The sequence below is a fragment of the Cucumis sativus genome, chromosome 1, assembly GCF_000004075.3.
Source record: "Cucumis sativus cultivar 9930 chromosome 1, Cucumber_9930_V3, whole genome shotgun sequence".
Classification (NCBI taxonomy): domain Eukaryota; kingdom Viridiplantae; phylum Streptophyta; class Magnoliopsida; order Cucurbitales; family Cucurbitaceae; genus Cucumis; species Cucumis sativus.
The window spans coordinates 19776922-19796734 of NC_026655.2; the positions used below are offsets into that span (position 1 = coordinate 19776922).

Here is a 19813-nt window from a genome sequence, read left to right on the forward strand (position 1 = left end):
AAAAGGATTGCAGAAAGAGACTATTCCAATGAATTCTTAGAAAATGATGGGATGAAAACATTCAGCCAGTTTTCCAATTTATTACCATGGTCCACGGACTAGGGGATTGGATTCTCTACAACACTCTTCTTTTGTGATTTTATTAAAAAGAAAGAAAAATCGGCAATGGAAAATTTTCTGTTTTCAACATATCCAAATAACAATGGAAGTTTTTCATCAATATATCAAAATAACTATGGAAGTTTTTCAACTAACAATATCCAATAAAATATATACTTTCCAACATATAAATATATTCCATAAATAATTGAAGAAGAAAAATCATATTTAAATTAGCCTACTTTTGCATGTGGCTCTGCATATTCTTCATTACAAGGTATCATTTTTATTTATTCCTATTTGAATGTTAGAAGTTTATATTCTTGAATCAATCACTCAGCAAAGGTAGTAATCTAGCAGACAATATTCTTCCATACGGACTCTAAGATGCACCCAATAAATAAATAAACAAATAATTCTCTCAATTTCATTTCACACTCAATTGACTACTAATGTTCCTACTTTTGTTTTTGAAAACCGTTTTCGAAGAGTTATGATTGAACGAGTGTAAAACATTTCATGTCAATCAATATTCACAAACTTATGATTTTCGATCTAAGACAGAAATAACTTTAATAGCATAGTTCTAGACGTCTTCTTTGTATAATTTTTTTTTCTTTTGTTCTGAAAACATAAGCCAGCTCCATCTCTTTGTTAAATTTGCCTTTCTTTCTCAGTGTACTTTCTCTTGCTTGTGGTATCCAACTACTCCAATGGCTGCTTTCTCAAGTTTTCTTATATTCTCTCTCTCTTCTTGATCCAAGAAAGCTTTGATTCTTAAGTTTTTTATGAATAAAAATATTTACAGTGAAAAGATGATAAGCCCTGTTCAAGAACAGTTATGGTTTGGCTCTCTAGTTTGATCTATTTTTATTAAAGCTCGGCAGTCTCTGTCATTGTTACTACTAAATCCAAGAAGAAGAAACTAGAGATAATACACAGGTCAGCAGCCAACTTAAAGTGATGGGTTTCAACATTCTGAGAGATTTGGCACTATTTGCTCTCTGTTCCTTCTTGCTCTTCTCAGGTAATGTTGGTTTTACTATTCTTTTTCTATGCTCATTCTTAGATAAGTTTGACAGTGGAAGTGAGAAAATAAGTATGTATTGCACTATGTTTCTACTAGATATCATATACTTCTTTTACTTGACAATATATAGGATGAGAGAATCTAACTTTGACTTTCAGGTTGATCGTCTAAGCATGTTGTGCCCATTTTGGCAAATATCATATGATGCAGAAATTTGCAACCAAAATGACATTTTAATTTTCATAAGAAACAATTGATAGCGTTCAAAACGTCATGAACCCTAAAAGAAGTCCTGAGAGAAAAATAAAAAATAAAAAGACACTTCCAGTCCAAGTTCATAGTGTTCATCATGTAATTGTGTCGGAACGGTCAATCGCTACTTAGTCTCATTCGAGAGTCTAATCTCTTTGTTAAACAACCTATATTGAGCATACCAACTTGAGGCTGAAAACATAATGACACAATTGGTTAAGATGAAAATCATTCAAGTGCTCTCTTCATACTTTATTTGCACTCATGGGTCAATTTGGAGATTGACTTAGATTTCTCCTCTTTTCATGGTTATTTACTTAAGATGTCGTCAATTCCACTGGATATTGAATTCTTGATGCAATTCAAATCCATCGTGAAAGTGTTCTCCTGTGGTGGACTGATAATTTTTCTTGGTAAAGAGAATCTTAACTCTGTCAACTTGATAACTTCGAAAAGAAGAATCCAAAATGAAAATGAATGCATGAATCAGGAATGTAACTTATTCACGTTTCAGTGAATGTATCAAATTTTAAATAAAGAAAATGAGAAATTGATGCAGTTTTGATCTCTTCAGGTTCAAGTTTAGCAGAGAAATCACCTATACAAGAAGAAAATCAAGAAAACATACCTCTACAGAATGAAGAAGATAGAACAATCGTCTCACCTTCTTTACATTTCACTCAGTTGGATGACACTACCATTGTTAACCCAACAACTTCTGGAGGAACTCCAGTTGCACCACCACAGTCTGTACCAAACATAGTAGACCCCAATGTGAATCCCACTGCAGTGTCGGGGAATCCAGGTGGAGGTTCGTGGTGTATTGCAAACTCTGCAGCTTCTCCAACTGCTCTGCAGGTGGCTCTTGACTATGCTTGTGGCTATGGCGGTGCAGACTGTTCTGCGATTCAGCCAGGTGGGAGCTGCTATGACCCAAACACAGTGAAAGATCATGCCTCTTATGCCTTCAATGACTATTACCAGAAGAATCCAGCGGCTACTAGCTGTGTTTTTGGAGGAACAGCACAACTCGTCAGTACAGACCCAAGTATGGCATTTTCACCTTTTTGATTCATCAACCCCTGTTGTCACTTGTGGTAGCCAATTTTAAGAGATTTTTTTAACAACCAAACTAAGCTCAGACATGTTCTATTGACTACAAGAGTTTCTACTAGATCTGTGAATCCTGCTAACATCTTTTTATCCAATAGAAATTGACCGTTCTACAAAGTAATAGGAAGTACTTTTATTAAATCACAAATTATGCTTTCCTTTGAAGGCAATCCATTTTGGTTATACCTAGATAGCACAACTACTTCTCATTCAACCTTGTTATGAATGTGCCCGATTCTCTACTTCATCTTTCTCATCCTCGTTTCCTGGTAGAGAAGCAGCGATGAGGAAACTTTAGTGACAGAGTTTCCCAAAAAGGTCATATCCTATTATTTAAAGATAAAAACTAAGTAGTGGAGCCTAACAAAGTCATAGCTCAAAGGTGAAATAAAATCTCAGGAATTAGTATGTTGTAATGTTTTATTAACAATTGTTGTGTCTAAATTACATTGCAGGTAATGGTAACTGTCACTACGCCAAACCCGGAGCTGTGCTGAGGTAAATCCTTAAGAGCTCAGTATTCATTTTACTAAGAGACTATAAGTTACCCATAAAAGAAAAGAAATCAGTAAAGGAAGCAAAATCAGAGCTAATAATTTCTTTATGTATCTTTCACAGCCCTCCACCAGCAACCCCACCACCCCCGGCACCTGTCATCCCAACACCAACTCCGCCAGCCCCCACAGTTGAAACACCGCCACCGCCAGCCACCACGAACCCTACATATACACCTACAAACCCAACATATACGCCCACAGATCCATCAATTTATGGTGCAGAACCATCAGGCATGCCCAGCTCAGCCACTTCGATATCAAAACGATTGGTGCTGCTTTGGATCATAACTTACCTTATGGGTTTGCTCGTGGCAAATCATCTGTAAGCCGAAGAAATTGTTTCTTTTCTCCACAGAGAGATGGCAATCGCTTATTTGCTGCACATTTTTGCATTGTTAGACATCAATATGGTAAAAGAAAGATTATATAGTAAGTTATTGCTGTTATACATCAGGTTATGCATTAGATAACTAAGAAGTCCACAGGAACATACATCAGTAGATTAAAGAAATAAATAGGTCATATGCTATTCATAAGATATTTCACATTGTTACCCAATAAAAAGATATAGACAGGTCAACTCCAATTTGGATGAATGTTAGCAAATAATATAGATAAGTCAATTCCATTTGGAAGCTCTTTAGGTTGGTTTTCCAGGGAAGAGGCATTGTACTCGAGCTTCAGCTTGCACGAGTTCATTTAGTTTTATCTATTAATGACAACTTTGTCCAATTTAAGATTGTTCGCTGTACAATGTACAAATTATTCAATAAACCGCAGATGATAGAAAGCAAGTTCACAAACTGCCATATATAACTAGTTAGTGCTGATGTTATTTGAAAGGGAAACAAGTAATTGTTCAGGTTCAATCCGATGCAATTTCGTGATAACTAAAAACAGACACAGGATGATGATTAGATTAAACAAGCAAAAAGAAATAAACATTTCTTTATAGTATTTATAAACATGAAAAGGAAGGTCTGTACATTCTAACTATTGTGTAACTATTACAGGACGAACAATAGTGTTTATTGAAGATTTAACCCATAAGGTTTACTTGGGAGTGACTAAGGAACTCAGATCACGAACAGGAATGAAACAGCGGTAATACAAACGACTGCTACTGTTGCAACAATTGAATTCTGATCAAAAGCTCTCTGAAAGCTGCCTGCTCGAGAGAAATGCTGGAAGGCCAAATATGCTGCAATCAGTAGGGAGATAATGCACCCTTCTTGAGTTCCCCTGCAAATGACAGATAATGATCTATTGAATGAAGAAAAATAGAAAGATAAACCATTTTAGGAGAAAAACCACGATGTTATTTTTTTATTATTTTTCTCTATCTCATAATGATATAGGGAGCATTTATTTATAGGTTATAGAACCCATAATAAAAATAATAAAAGATAATTAGGGCACTATAAAATCTTAACAAACTCTGGGACTTTCAACATACAACAAGCCCGCTAATTCTAACATGATCAAATGCTAAGATTGGAAAAATTATAAAGTGAAATATGATTAAAAGGTTGTTTACCTTAAGTTTTGGACTTGATATGGGGCCACAATCACCAAAAGTAGTGATATGAATGGTATCTCCAATTCACCTACATCCAAAAGAACCCAGCATTCGATTTCCTATGAATTTTCTATTCATTCAAGAGATTGTACGAAGTGAACCCTTTCAGTTAATTGAACTAAGTGAGGCTCAAACTAACACGTTTCTAGCCAAGCTATGAACTAAGTTCCTCCCGAATACAGTGAATGCTAAACAGTGCACTAAATTCATTAGCTAAGTAAAGAAAATCAGAAGACAGAATAGAATACCAGGGATGAAGAAGAACAGTCGAACAAGAAGTGCCAGAAAAGCGCTCCAAATGCCGTACTCTCCTCTGATATAGAAGATAGAACCAAAAAATTGAGCCATTTAGAAAGTGGAACTGATTACTCATAGATCTTGGCATCCTGTTGATATATACTGATAGAGATTTTACACGAGGCTTACTTAATCCAGGAGATAACACTTGCAGGCGCCTGAAGTGCAAATAGCGGAACGATAAATGACTTCTGAATCCCAGTTCCCTTTGCGAGCATTAAAACCCTGAAGAAGAAACCTAGGGTTTTAAAAGTTATACTTTGATACGTGGAGGTGGAATGGACTCTGAAACAGCAGATAAAGGTGAAACTGGTGGCATGTTGACTGTATAAATATAACCACTGAATGCTACCGACTTAAACGAAACTAAATAACCACCGGAATCAAAAGAATTGTGGCAAAGCATTTGAACCCCATCTGAGTATTGGTTAAAATTGACCATTCTGTGCTGATGCTACAGAAACGTATCACAAATTACTAACGATAAATAAAAGCACAGTTCCACATAAAATACAATATCATATATTAGACGAGATGGTGCTTATATCCAATTATACAATACTCAGATAGAAAGAAGAGAGAATTACACAGAAGAAATGGTGGAGATCCACTGAAGAGTGCGAGTGTTAACAGGCATAGCGTAACAAACAGCACTTAAACCACGACTCTTCTTCTTGTTAATACCCTCGCTACCGACAGCAAACCTGATCAAACAACTTTTCTTTTCAAAACTCTCAAATTTTTAAAACCAAAACCACTACTACTCAATCAATCTGTCATTGAAATTACCTGAGCGGATTGTAACAGATTGAACTCTGTTTAGCGGCAGAATTTAACGAGAGCTTTGCATTTGGCGGTGAAGATCTTAGGGAGAGAGGAACGGAGAGTTTGGATTTGTAGAAAGAAGGAATATAAAGTGAAACAGCAGAAGATAGAGATACACAAACCATTTCCCCTCTTCTTCCTTTGCTTGATTCGGCCTTTATCTTTTCTCGGATTTGGAAATGAAATTGAAACAGTGACCTTGATTCTCTAGTTGTGATTCAACAAGCAAACTGTCGCCTGTACATCTGATGAACTTCAACAAAACCAAAACCGGAACCGGCTATCCTCCCCGAAACCGATAGGAAAGTGTTCATCAAACCGCCACATTTTTTTTTACTAAACTATGAAAAATAAATCACAAAAAAATAAAATTTTAAAAAGAAACTTCAAGAAATAACGAATCAAAAAACACAATTAATTCATGGAAGGCGTCCTTTAAGCCCGATCAAGTGAGTTGTAATTGATGAAAAGGAGGTCTACATAGATAGTAGAGATGAAGATCAAATGGAATCAACTAATCCCAAACCTCATTTGTTAATGATAAGAGAATTTGTTTTAAGTTCTGATAAGGTTAAGCAAACTTGGATAGTTTGAAAAAGTTTCACTTACAACACAACAGGCTTGACGACTCGTTAAAATAAATGGCTTTCCTTAGCAATTGTCTCAAAAGAACCATAAGGAAGGGAAGACTAAACGACCATTGTTATGGTGTTAGTCTCCAAATTTTAAGAAAAAGTTATATCTTTTGTTAAGCAACGATCTATGGATTATAAGCTATAATAATCATTTGTCTACTAATGCTAAGTAAATGTATATAAGATTTGAATTATTAAAATAAGCGAACATAAATAGAAACACGTGTGATATTTTTTTAATAGTAACTTCACAAACATCAAAATCATAATGTTAAATTAAATTGACATCAAATTTATACTATTATCTCAAAAGTTATAGATTTAATTATCTCGATAATAGAATTTGTTACCAAATTTTATAGGAAAAGTTGATACACCATAATTAATTTAATTTACTTATTTTTTTTTTGTCTGGTTGACCATTCTTTAAAATAAAAAACAAAAAACAGTAAGATTATGAAATCTAGAAGCAAGAAAATGCAAAATTTATTTGTTTTTATTTTTTTACGAAAACAATACTATATTTGAGCCGTACATTATTTTAGTTTAAACTATAGTAATATACACATAAAATAAATACTACAACCACTCGAACTAAAATAATTTATAACCCGAACACAATAATATTTAAATATAACTATAACAACTATAAATAATAAAAAAAATGATAAGTATAAAATAGTAAAAACTATACTAAATAGTTAGTAAATACGGTAAGTTAAAACTAAGTTTTAGATTATGACTCGAAAAATATAAAATAAAGTTTAGCATAGTAAAATGTATTGATTATAGTCCAATCCAAAATGAAAATGCTCCCTCGAAAATAAAATAAAAATTATAATTAATAACCATTTCAACCATAATAATTAAGGATATAACAATTTTTTTTAAAAATTACAAATATCGTAAAACTATCACAAATAAACTTGTATCATTTATAAAATTAAAAAATTTGTGCTATATTTATAATTTTTTAAAAATGTTACTCTATAATTAATTATTTTGTTTCGAACCTAAGAAGTTAAAATTGCAATTATCGTCCCCAAGTAAAAAGAAAAAGAACTGAACTCAACCTTTGTTTTCAAAGGTACTGGGCTGGGCCGGTTTCTATAGCCCAATGGAGACCCGTCTAGTTCTTCCGACTCGACGTCGGGAACTTGTGTTTTCGCTGGTTTCTTCCATCTGGTCATTGCTACGTTCAGTCCGGTTCTATTCCAAATCAATGACTATTGCTATGGCGAATGATTTTCAACTTCTCAATAATTCAGGCACAAAAGCTAAACCAATTGAATCAGACTCCGCAGGTTTTGCTGTTTATGTTTATGCAGCCATTGTTTTATTCCAAACTTTCTTTTCAAATTACCTTTTGCTTGAGTTCATGCCGTTCTTTTCCATTTTATAAATAGTTAATAGAAAATACGTTATCTTATTGACTTAAATTAAGAACACGAATGGCCTTGAGACTGGAGCATTGCAGCAATTGTTTTTTAGAACTCTGGGGAGGTGTCTGCGCTCTTGGCTGGTTGTTATAGGAAGTGGATACTGTAATATGCGGATTATAACAGTAGGTAGGTCATATGAGTATGCATTTGGGTTATAATAGTAGGTAGGTAGTCTATTTTAGTTATTTGGGTTATAATAAACTTTGTTTTGGATGAGACTATTTTAGTACAGTGAACAGTGAACACTATGTTAGATATTATATTAAATTTACCTTCACCCATTAGTTTAAACTTTTGGGTCAATAGGTGATTTAAAATGATATTAGAGCAGTGTGGTCCTGGATGTCCTATGTTCAAACTTCTGCATTGTTGTTTGCTACTCAATTAATAGTCATTTTCACTTGTTGGACCTTCTTCATATTTCGAGTCTACAAGTGCAGGGAGTGCTAGATATTATACTAAATTTTCCTCTACCCATCAACTTAAGTTTTGGGGTCAATCATTAATTTAGGACGCTATAATAAAGAAGGAGAGAGATGATGAGTAGGAAATAGTAAACATGGAAAAAAGGATTTGAAATAGTAATACTATAGTTTATTTTTTATTTTTAGACAAGAGTAATATTATAGTCAATTGCAGGTTTTGTTTGCAAATTTGAGACGAGGGTTAGGGCCTATTTGGATTGCCTACTAATTTTCTTTTCCTAAAAGTTATTTCATTAAACACTATATAACAACTATTTCAAATGAAACACTTTTTATTAAAATTATTTAGATAAGAATAATAATATAGTTAATTGTAGGTTATGTTTGCAAATTTGAGATGATGGTGACAAAGAGGGATTTGCAAATTTGAGGTGATGGTTAGGACCTATTTGAATGCAGTCAAAGTCTGTTTTGAGTCCAGAGGACAACCAATTGAATGTGACAAATTGTAAACTGGGCAAAGAGAACCCTTTGATTGGTCAACTTTTAGGATGTTAAAGCTTGCATCCATCGTGACAATGTCTGAGTCCCGAAGAACTCACTCTAAGCCTCTATCTTCATTCATGGCTGCATCTTGAGAAGCGTCAGCCTTTTGCTTTCACATGAATCACATCCTAGGTTAGGGAGTAGGATGTTGATCAGGATATTGTAAATTTGGAATAAAATTTCCGTTGTTTAGAGGTTTAAAAATTCAAAATTCTTTATGCTGCTTAGCAAGTTTGATAGGTTTACACACCATACAATTGTGTTTATTGAAAGTGTTTTCATGTATGTGTTTGGTATTAGATTTTTTAGGTTTGTAGTAATTGTGTTTAATTGTTTCTAAAAAATTAAAGGAAAAAAAAACTCATTTGTTTGGTTACATTTTATCATGAAATGTTATTACACACAAGTTTGTTTGATTTGTTATACACTCAAATACTATACAAAAAAAGAACTATCAAAACTATGAATGAATAATTTCAAAATTTTATTTTAGAACACTTTTACCATGGGGTTTTCTCTCTCTTAGATATATTTATTTTTGGTATAAGGTTGATCGGGTTTGTTGTCAGAGTTAGTCGTTGGGATGATTCACATAGTTTTTTTTTGAGATGATTCACAAAGTTGGTAGTTAGGGGTATTTGTCAGAGCTGGCCACTGGAGGTAGTCGTTGGGATGATTCACAGAGTTTTTTTTTGAGATGATTCACAAAGTTGGTAGTTAGGGGTATTTGTCAGAGCTGGCCACTGGAGGTAGTTGTGAGAGTTGTATGAGATGGTTGTTGTAGTTGATTGCCAAAGGTGATCTTTGCTAGAGTTGGTTGATGAAGTGATTGCTGAAGGTGGTAGCTAGAGTTGATTGGCGGAGTTGGCTGTTGGTAGTACGTGGTTGTAGTTGGAGTTGGGCATTGGAGGTGGTCGTTGTAGTTGATTGCCAGAGCTGATCTTTGTTGGAGTTGGCCAGTAGAGGTCGCTACGACAGTTGATCACTAGAGGTGGCTGTCGGAGTTGGTCACTAGGGCATGTCTTCAGAGTGAGGTGGCAATAATTACTGGTAGGCGAAGTCATTGGAAATGTTAGAGTGATGGAGAGTTGGTTATTTTAACAACTAAGTTGTAAATAGTGTTGTTGTATCAAAATGGGGAGTTAAAGAAATCCTTACCCACTTTTTCTTAACACATGCCCCAATCGTTGAGTGGGCCACTATAACCCACTCAACCTGTTTCAAATTGGTCCCCCAAACAACCCTTTAAAGGTTCTTTCATCTTTGGCTTCACGACGATGCAGTGTGTTAAAATGTTTTTCACTTTTTCTTTTGTACTTCAATTGGTGATGGAGTGAAAAGTTAAAGGCAGATGGATCATGAGGTTCATATATATTTGTTTTCCTTTCATGCTCAAAGTATGGTTGATTTGGAGATGTATGACTGCATTGGCAATGTTTGTTTTCACTTTACTTGAACATAACTAGAACTTTTTCTGAAGTTTGACTTCGACTCTTCAAGGATTTTTGTTGTTTTGGCTGCTTTTATTGTTGTTGTTATTGTTTTCATTTTACAACAAATGTCAGGAAATGGCAACCTTGGGTCTGAGCAATTCCTGCTAGCAAATAACTTAATTGAGTAGAGCATGATGCACATGTTTCCATTATGCAGTTGGCTTAGATGAGTCCAAACTTTACGAAGTTGTTCCCAAATGTGGACTAGATTTTGAGGAATGGACTTCACTTATTTCAGAGATTGAGAGAAAGTATCCTGTAAGTCTTGCATTCTGTGAGAGGACTTCATGAACTCTTGAGTCGATTCTTTGAAACCAAATTTATCAGGAAATTATTGACCTCAAATTTCATTTCAGATGCTAGCTCAAACTACAGTGTAGTGAATGTCTCATTTTCAAGCCAAATTCTCTTTTCTTCTATTTGCATTTTTTGGAGACTATTGATATACTTAAACCACTTGTGTGTTCATTTTTCTTCCATTTCATGCTGAAGTTTGATTTTTTAATCAATGGTTCATATTGAAAGTAGAGATATAGAACGAACACAAATTTATGTGGAAACCCTAGTATAGGAAGAAAAACCATGATGCTGATATTTCTTATTATTTTCTTATGATAATAAAGGTACAAAGGGAAAATATTTATAGGCAACACGAGCCTAATTAAAATAGTAAAAAATTATGGCAAAGTAAATCTCAACTACCCTTGGCTTTCAACATGACCCAAACCCACTATTTCTAACAGTTCACATGATATCATTCTTATGAAGTAAATATTTGGATTTTCTGCTCTCTTGGACAACGGGCCTACTTTGTACAGTTTTATGTTCTTATGTGTAAATTGTCACGACTCCAGCCACTACTTTGAACTATAGTTTACTAAGTCTTAACGCTTATTGGATTTTTGAGACCAGATGTATTTTTTCCAATAAATGCAGGATGTCATTGAGAAGATCTCTTTGGTGTATGACTCATTCTTGTCCGAGTTTCCTCTGTGCCATGGATACTGGAGAAAGTATGCATCTCACAAAACAAGGTTGTGCTCTGTGGACAGGGTTGTTGATGTATTTGAACAAGCAGTGCAATCAGCAACTTATTCTGTTGGTATTTGGGTTGATTACTGTAGTTTCAGCATATCAGCTTTTGAAGATCCATCTGATATTCGAAGGTATTTTCTGTGATCTGAGAAGTAACAAGTAGCATGGTCTAGAGATTCAGGGGTTTGCATTGATTGGAATGGCTTTTGAGGACTGATCATATCGTGGAAACCTAGAATTTAATTGACTGTGTTTGTCTATTGTTTTTTTCCTTCATTCAGTTGGTTTTCTCATGCTAGCCACTGGAACCTGTGAAGTATATAAATTCCTATAAAGTGAACGAACTAGGGGCAGGGGGAGAGGATTCCCCCTTGCAAAAGGCCAAAAACCACTAAATTAGAGCTTTACGAATGAACATTATGATTTCCTCTTCTTCTTTTTTATTTTTTGCATTCCATGATCCCATTTACTCTGCTAGGAGTTTCCAACCTGTGGATTGAATAGGTAACACCCATTATTGTTGAATGTGCTGCATGGAGAGTAAGAAAAATTATTTTGTGTCAAGAATTCTATTGCTGCAAATGAAAACTGTACGGGTGAACTGCGTAGAATTTTCTTTTTTTGGCATATTTTAACGTTCCAATTAGGTTTTTGGTGATTTTATTCTCACTTTTCTCTAATTTGCATGTCCTTTTTCTTTCTAAGTTTTCCTTTTTCTATTTTTGTCTGATTTAACCATCAGAGTAAACTCATTCAGTGACATTATTCCACATTTGTCAGATTGTTTAAGAGGGCAATCTCCTTTGTCGGAAAAGACTATTTGAGCTATAGCTTGTGGGACAAGTACATTGAGTTTGAGGTATCTCAACAGCAGTGGGACTCCTTAGCTCTGATTTACATTCAAACTCTGAGATTTCCTACCAAAAAGTTGTCTTATTATCACAACAGGTGTGCTTTTCTTCCTATAAGACTTCTGGGTTCCTTGCAATGTTTTAGTCATAAAACATTATTGGAAACCATTAAAAAGAGTTGCTTTTCTGCAACCAAGTCTCCTTTCTTTATTTTTGGCGTTATGCAATATCATGCTTAATGTACATTTACTTGGTAATAGAGCTAATGGCTCGTAGTGCATCTATCAGCTTCAGAAAATTGACTGCTTCTCTGAAAGAGAATATCCAATCTGATACTGGGTGCAATAATTCAATGCCCATGGAATTTGAAGCTTCTCCGGATAGTGAAGTCCCAACTAAGTGTACGGATACTGAACTGTCTTCTGTCATTAAAGACCTTCTGGATCTGTCTGCTGGCACAACTAGGTATAGTTCACTACTGAAGTACGTGCATGCTGGTGAAAAACTCTATGACGAAGCATGTCAACTAAAGGAAAAAATTATGCACTTTGAGGATAAGATCAGGAGGACATATTTTCATGTAAAACCCCTTGATGATGGTCAACTGAAGAATTGGCATTCTTATTTGGACTTAGTGGAGATGTATGGAGATTTTGATTGGGTATGGTCCCAAATTGTTATGATGTTTAAACCATCGCTCTCCTTGTGGTTATTTTGTTTCAATTGAAGATCCTTTTTCTAATAGGCGGTTAAACTCTACGAGAGATGCTTAATTCCCTGTGCTAGTTATCCTGAGTTTTGGATGCGCTATGTGGAGTTTGTGGAAACTAAGGGTGGAAGAGAGTTAGCAATGTTTGCTCTAGAGCGTGCAACAAAAACTTTTCTCAAGGTATACCTTCTTATGGTGGGGACTTATATTCTCTATTTTTTATGTATGATATTGATTTACTATTGTAATGAATATTGTGTTAGCTCATAGGAGGAAAGCCTTTTATTTACCTTTTGATTGCCTGTTTTTGCGTTGTTGTTCTACAAGCATGAGAAACCTTGGAAGCTTGTTAATTGAGGGATGTCTGCTTTTGTTGAGGAGTTCCTACTCTTTCAACCAATATAAATGTATAATCCCCCTATCAACCAAAGAAATGGTTTACTTTTTACATGGTTTTTTGTTTTGTTTTGTTTTTATTATTTTTGCAAAATATAAACGGCTAAGAATATAATCATTTTCTAACATGGGTAGAAATAAAGTTGGTTACTTTTCGGGTGATCAATTTCTTGAAATTTGGTAAAGGCTCTTGGAAGCACCGTTAAAATTGTACTATACAACTTGTGTATCATACGACTCAAATCGAAACGAAGGGAAAACGATACAACTTGTGAGTTGTAGGTTTGAGTAAGAAATATTAGGTACCGTATGATTCGAGGATGTGAAGTGTGAATAGATGATAAACAGGGAGACATAGTTTTAATAACTAACTAAGAGGTTATGAGTTCAATCCATGGTGGCTGTCTACCTAGGAATTAATTTCTTATGAGTTTCCTTGACACCCAAATGTTGTAGGGTCAGGCAGGTTGTCCCGTGATATTAGTCGAGATGCACATAAGCTGCTCAGATACTAAAAAAATGCTTCTAAGGTTAGTGTTGGATCATTGTTAACGGCAGTGAAGATCTCGTGGACGAAAGTTACATAACGAAACCCTTGTTGACAACTAGAGAATAATGAAAAACAAACTTGTGTATTGTACAACTCAAATTGAAATGACGGGAATACGATACAACTCGTGAGTTGTGGGTTTGAGTAAGAAATATTAGGTATCATATAACTTGAGGATGTGAAATGTGAATCATTTCTGAATCGGATTGTTCGATTCAAGAATTAGTAAAGCTAAAAAATAAATATGAAGACGGAAAAATAACGCATTTAAGGTTTAGTGGCGAATCATTATTGACTCCGGTGAAGATCCTGTGGACAAAAATTACGAAACAACAAAAGCCTTGTTAGCAACTAGAAGAAAATGGAAAAAAAATTGCATTTGAGGACTGAAGAAGATGAAGTTGAAGAAAGAGGAAATGAAAAGTTGTCTGGATATCTCATCAAATGGAAATTCTTCACGTTTTCCTCAACTTAGGTCAAAGGGCAAATTTTTTCGCATCACATTGCCTGTAGTATCCATTTTACCCTTCATAAGTAGAGACAAAATAAAGCATCCATAATAAAGACGCACCATTGCATGGCTATCTTTGGTTGCAAAAAACAAACCCAATTGTCGATTTCTCATTTTAGTGACGAGGCTGCAAAGAGGGAAGTAGGGCTGTTATTGTAACACTCTGATAGACCTTGAATACTATATCAATATAGTAGGAGAGGGAAGAAGGGTAGTGGCACGGCACGTGTGTAGAGTGACACGTGTGAGTTAGGTTAGTATAAATAAAGAACAAATGTGGGGCGGGAAAGTTAGTTAGAAACTTTGAAGGAATAGGTTTTTGTTCTTCCTTGAGAGATAGGATAACATGAGAGGGTTTTCAGTTTTAGTGTGTGTAACCTAGATTCAGTTTGAATCTATTATCAATAAAAGTAGAATTCTATTCTCTTAGCTTCTGGATTCCATCAAATTGGTATCAGAGCGTGTGATTCTGGCCAAGAAGAAAGATGGTGCAGACAAGGATTCTGGATTCCATCAAATTGGTATCAGAGCGTGTGATTCTGGCCAAGAAGAAAGATGCTGCAGACGAGGATTGAAGAAAAGATTGAAACGATAGATCAAGAGATTCACGACATTAAGAAGGAGATCGGGAAATTGCCGGCGATTGAGAAAACGTTGATGGAAATCTCGAAGAATATGGAAAGGCAAAATAAAGTAATGTTGAGAATTATGGAATCAGCCGCACAGGAAAGATCAACGATGAATGAAAGGATATCCGAATTGTCTATGTGGACTTTTCCGGCGAAGATGAACGATGAATGCGAAGGATCTTCGAGGAGAAGATGAAACGAAAAACGAAGAGAAGAAACCGAATGACGAAGGGAACAATGACCGAAACAAATTCAAGAAGGTGGAGATGCCGATATTCAACAGAGATGATCTCGATTCGTGGTTATTTCGTGCTGAGAGGTATTTTCGTATCCATAAACTCATTGAATCTAAGAAGATGACAATTTCTACTATAAGTTTCGAAGGATCAGCGCTGAATTGGTTTCGTTCTCAAGAGGAACGGGAGAAGTTTGTTGATTGGGCGAATATGAAGGAGAGGTTGTTAGAGAGATTCCGTTCATCTAGAGAAGGATCCTTGTATGGGCGATTTTTGCGTATCCAACAAACAACAACTGTGGATGAATATCAAAATTTATTCGATAAGTGGGTATCACCACTAACTGATTTACCCGAAAAAGTAGTAGAAGAGACGTTTGTTTCGGGATTGAAACCATGGATTCAAGCAGAGATGGACTTTTGCGAACCGAAAGGTTTAGCCCATATGATGAAGATAGCGCAGAAGATTGAAAACAGAGAAGATATTCGACGTGAGGCAAATCTTCCTGGATATTCCAGAGGAAGAATGACTAATCCACAGAATAGTACTAAGGCTAACACGAATTCGAACACTGGAGAAAATAAGGGGGGTACGAATTGGCCAATGAGAACCATTACTCTACGTGGGACATCAAAGGAGGAAGTTCCAAAAGAAGGACCATCAAAACGATTATCTGATGCGGAATTCCAAGCTCGAAAGGAGAAAGGGTTGTGTTTTCGGTGTAATGAGAAATATTCTCATGACCATAAATGCAAAACTAAGGAGTTGAGGAAATTACGAATGCTAGTAGTTAATGGGGATGATGAAGAATACGAAATTATCGAGGAAGGAGAGGAGACAATGAAGGAGTTGAAGACTATTGAAATAATGGAAGAAAGCCAGGCGATAGTAGAGTTATCTATCAACTCTGTGGTTGGATTATCTAATCCAGGGACGATGAAGGTGAAGGGAAGGATACAAGAAAGGGATGTGGTGGTGTTGATTGATTGTGGAGCAACACACAATTTTGTTTCTGAAATACTTGTGAAGGAATTACAACTGGAGACAAAAGAAACCTCAAATTATGGGGTAATTTTGGGTTCCGGTACTGCTGTAAAAGGAAAAGGGATATGTAAAGATGTGGAACTGATGATAGGAAAATGGAAAGTGATTGATGAATTCTTACCATTGGAATTAGGGGGAGTAGATGCCATTCTAGGGATGAAGTGACTTAATTCCTTAGGGATAACGAAGGTAGATTGGAAGAACTTGATATTGTCCTTTATGTATCAAGGAAAGAAGATTATAATACGAGGAGACCCTAGTTTGACTAAGGCTAAAGTAAGCCTGAAAAATTTAGTTAAAACATGGGGAGAAGAGGATCAAGGCTATTTGGTAGAGTACAGAGCCTTGGAAAGATGTGAAATATCAGAGGAAGAAGATTCGATTGAGGAAGTATTGACTGAGGAAGAGTCGGTCGCTGTTGTGTTGAAAAGATTTGACGATGTTTTTGATTGGCCAGAAACTTTACCTCCCCAGCGGGTAATAGAGCATTACATTCATCTGAAGGAGGGTGTAAATCCAGTAAATGTGCGACCATATCGATATGCTTACCAACAAAAAACTGAGATGGAGAAGTTAGTTGAAGAAATGTTATCGTCAGGGATAATACGGCCCAGCACGAGTCCTTACTCGAGCCCTGTATTATTGGTGAGAAAAAAAGATGATAGTTGGCGGTTTTGCGTAGATTACAGAGCCTTGAGCAATGTGACTGTGCCTGATAAATTTCCAATACCAGTAATTGAAGAGTTATTTGATGAGTTAAATGGAGCTGTGATATTCACTAAGCTGGATCTGAAGACAGGATATCATCATATTAGAATGAATTTCGATGATATTGAAAAGACTGCATTCAGGACGCATGAAGGTCATTATGAGTTCATGGTGATGCCTTTCGGACTAACGAATGCACCTTCAACTTTCCAATCCTTAAGAATGCTGTATTCAAGCCGTTTCTCAGAAAGTTTGTGCTAGTATTCTTTGACGATATATTGATCTATAGCAGAGATTTGAAAGCTCATTCGGATCACCTCAAAGCAGTGTTAGAAATACTGCGAAAGAATGAATTATATGTTAACAAGAAAAAGTGCAGTTTTGCCAAGGCAAGGGTAGAATATCTAGGGCATATTATATCTGGAAGGGGAGTTGAGGTGGATCTGGAGAAAATTAGAGCCATCAAAGAATGGCCTATTCCAGTTAACGTGAGAGAAGTCCGAGGATTTTTGGGTTTAACTGGATATTATCGTAAGTTTGTAAGGCATTATGGTACGATTGCAGCACCACTGACTCAATTGTTGAAGAAAGGGGGATTTAGATGGACTGAAGAGGCTCAGGAAGCTTTCGTCAGACTGCAGAGAACCATGATGACACTACCGGTATTGGCAATGCCAGATTTCAGCATTCCCTTTGAAATTAAAACGGATGCTTCGGGCTATGGTTTAGGTGCTGTGTTGATACAAAACCATAGGCCTATTGCTTATTATAGCCACATTCTAGCAGTTAGAGATAGAGTTAAACCTGTTTATGAACGGGAATTGATGGCTGTAGTAATGGCAGTACAGAGGTGGCGACCCTATTTGCTGGGGAAGAGATTCAAAGTAAAAACTGATCAACGGTCATTAAAATTCCTGCTGGAACAACGGGTGATACAACCCCGGTACCAAAAATGGATATCTAAGCTTTTAGGATATTCGTTTGAGGTAATATATAAACCAGGATTAGAAAATAAGGCTGCTGATGCATTGTCTAGAGTACCACCTACTGTCCATCTGAATCATTTGACAGCTCCAAATATAATTGATGTGGCAATGATTAAAGTAGAGGTTAATCAAGATGAGAAGTTCAAGAAGATCAGAGAAGAATTAGCAGAAAAAGGTGAGGAGCAGTCCAGCAAATACTCTATGAAGCAGGGGATGTTGATGTATAAGAATCGAATGGTAATTTCTAAAACTTCTAAACTGATTCCTATGATCTTACATACGCTTCATGATTCGGTATTTGGAGGACATTCGGGTTTCTTACAAACGTGCAAGAGATTGACTGGAGAGTTATACTGGGAAGGAATGAAACAAGATGTTAAAAAATATTGTGAAGAATGCTTGATTTGTCAAAGAAATAAAACTCTAGCATTATCTCCAGCAGGGTTGTTAATACCTTTGGAAGTCCCTAATAGAGTTTGGGAAGATATTTCCATGGATTTTGTAGAAGGATTACCAAAAGCGAATGGATTCGAGGTTATTCTGGTGGTGGTAGATCGCTTCAGTAAATATGGTCACTTCTTACCATTGAAGCATCCATTAACACGAAGTCTGTAGCAGAATTGTTTGTTAAAGAAGTGGTGCGACTACATGGCTTTCCAAAGTCCATTGTGTTAGATAGGGATAAAGTATTTCTGAGCTCATTCTGGAAAGAGTTGTTCAGGCTAGCGGGCACAAGATTAAACCATAGTACAGCATACCATCCTCAATTGGATGGACAAACAGAAGTAGTGAATCGTGGAGTGGAGATTTATTTACGGTGTTTTTGTAGAGAAAAACCGAAGGAGTGGGTAAAATGGATACCATGGGCTGAATATTGGTATAATACCACTTATCAGCGTTCGTTAGGTATCACACCATTTCAGGCAGTATATGGACGATTACCTTCTCCTCTAATATATTATGGAGATAGAGATACATCCAATTCAACATTGGATGAACAACTGAAGGAGAGAGATATAGCCTTGGGAGCTTTGAAGGAACATTTGCAAGTAGCACAGGATAAAATGAAAAAATATGCTGATTTGAAGAGGAGGGATGTGCAACATCAAGTAGGGGATTTGGTCTTATTGAAAATAAGACCTTACCGGCAAGTATCGCTGAGAAGAAAGAGGAATGAGAAACTATCAGCTAAATATTTCGGGCCTTACAAAGTGATTGAAAGAGTTGGACCCGTGGCATATAAACTAGAGTTACCTGAACAGGCGGTTATACACCCAGTTTTTCATGTGTCTCAATTGAAGAAAGTGTTTGGAACACATGTGGAAAATCGTGACGATATTCCATATCTAGCAGAGAATTATGAATGGAGAGCTGTGCCCAAAGAAGTGTATGGATATTCGAAAAATAAGGCGGGAGGTTGGGATGTGTTAGTAAGTTGGAAGGGTTTACCAAGTCATGAGGCAACTTGGGAGTTATATGAAGATTTGCAGCAACGATTTCCAGATTTTCACCTTGAGGACAAGGTGAATTTGGAAAGGGAAAGTAATGATAGACCTCCAATACTATATCAATATAGTAGGAGAGGGAAGAAGGGTAGTGGCACGGCACGTGTGTAGAGTGACGTGTGAGTTAGGTTAGTATAAATAAAGAACAAATGTGGGGCGGGAAAGTTAGTTAAAAACTTTGAAGGAATAGGTTTCTGTTCTTCCTTGAGAGATAGGATAACAGGAGAGGGTTTTCAGTTTTAGCGTGTGATCGCATTAGTGTGTGTAACCTAGATTTAGTTTGAATCTATTATCAATAAAAGTAGAATTCTATTCTCTTAGTTTCTGGATTCCATCACACTCTTCCCTCCAATAGCTCCA

At 36.0% G+C, this 19813-nt stretch overlaps 3 protein-coding genes across 8 annotated transcripts in view; 2 read left to right on the forward strand and 1 right to left on the reverse strand.

Moving 5' to 3' along the window:
* The first annotated feature begins 876 nt into the window (after positions 1-876).
* LOC101215382 (PLASMODESMATA CALLOSE-BINDING PROTEIN 2) lies at positions 877-3682 on the forward strand. Its single transcript, XM_004147384.3, has 4 exons — positions 877-1126; positions 1956-2429; positions 2950-2992; positions 3113-3682. The coding sequence occupies exons 1-4, from the start codon at positions 1063-1065 to the stop codon at positions 3375-3377; spliced, it is 846 nt and encodes a 281-aa protein (XP_004147432.1). The 5' UTR covers positions 877-1062; the 3' UTR covers positions 3378-3682.
* Positions 3683-3938: 256 nt separating this feature from the next.
* On the reverse strand, positions 3939-6282 carry LOC101207525 (cold-regulated 413 inner membrane protein 2, chloroplastic). Its single transcript, XM_004147353.3, has 6 exons — positions 5717-6282; positions 5515-5631; positions 5057-5152; positions 4879-4943; positions 4589-4658; positions 3939-4293 (listed from the first exon to the last, which is right to left on the reverse strand). The coding sequence occupies exons 1-6, from the start codon at positions 5875-5877 to the stop codon at positions 4128-4130; spliced, it is 675 nt and encodes a 224-aa protein (XP_004147401.1). The 5' UTR covers positions 5878-6282; the 3' UTR covers positions 3939-4127.
* Positions 6283-7492: 1210 nt separating this feature from the next.
* LOC101215136 (pre-mRNA-processing factor 39) overlaps positions 7493-19813 on the forward strand; it is a 38934-nt gene continuing 26613 nt past the window's right edge. For 3 of the 6 annotated variants that reach the window (XM_031884393.1, XM_031884396.1, XM_031884395.1), the window contains exons 1-6: positions 7500-7691; positions 10451-10551; positions 11230-11459; positions 12109-12276; positions 12468-12840; positions 12925-13068. In XM_031884393.1, the coding sequence (XP_031740253.1) occupies positions 7505-7691; positions 10451-10551; positions 11230-11459; positions 12109-12276; positions 12468-12840; positions 12925-13068 (1203 nt within the window). In that variant the 5' untranslated portion in view covers positions 7500-7504. Of the gene's footprint in view, positions 7692-10450; positions 10552-11229; positions 11460-12108; positions 12277-12467; positions 12841-12924; positions 13069-19813 lie in introns of all 6 variants that reach the window. The other 3 variants (XM_031884406.1, XM_031884398.1, XM_031884403.1) reach the window with 3 other exon arrangements.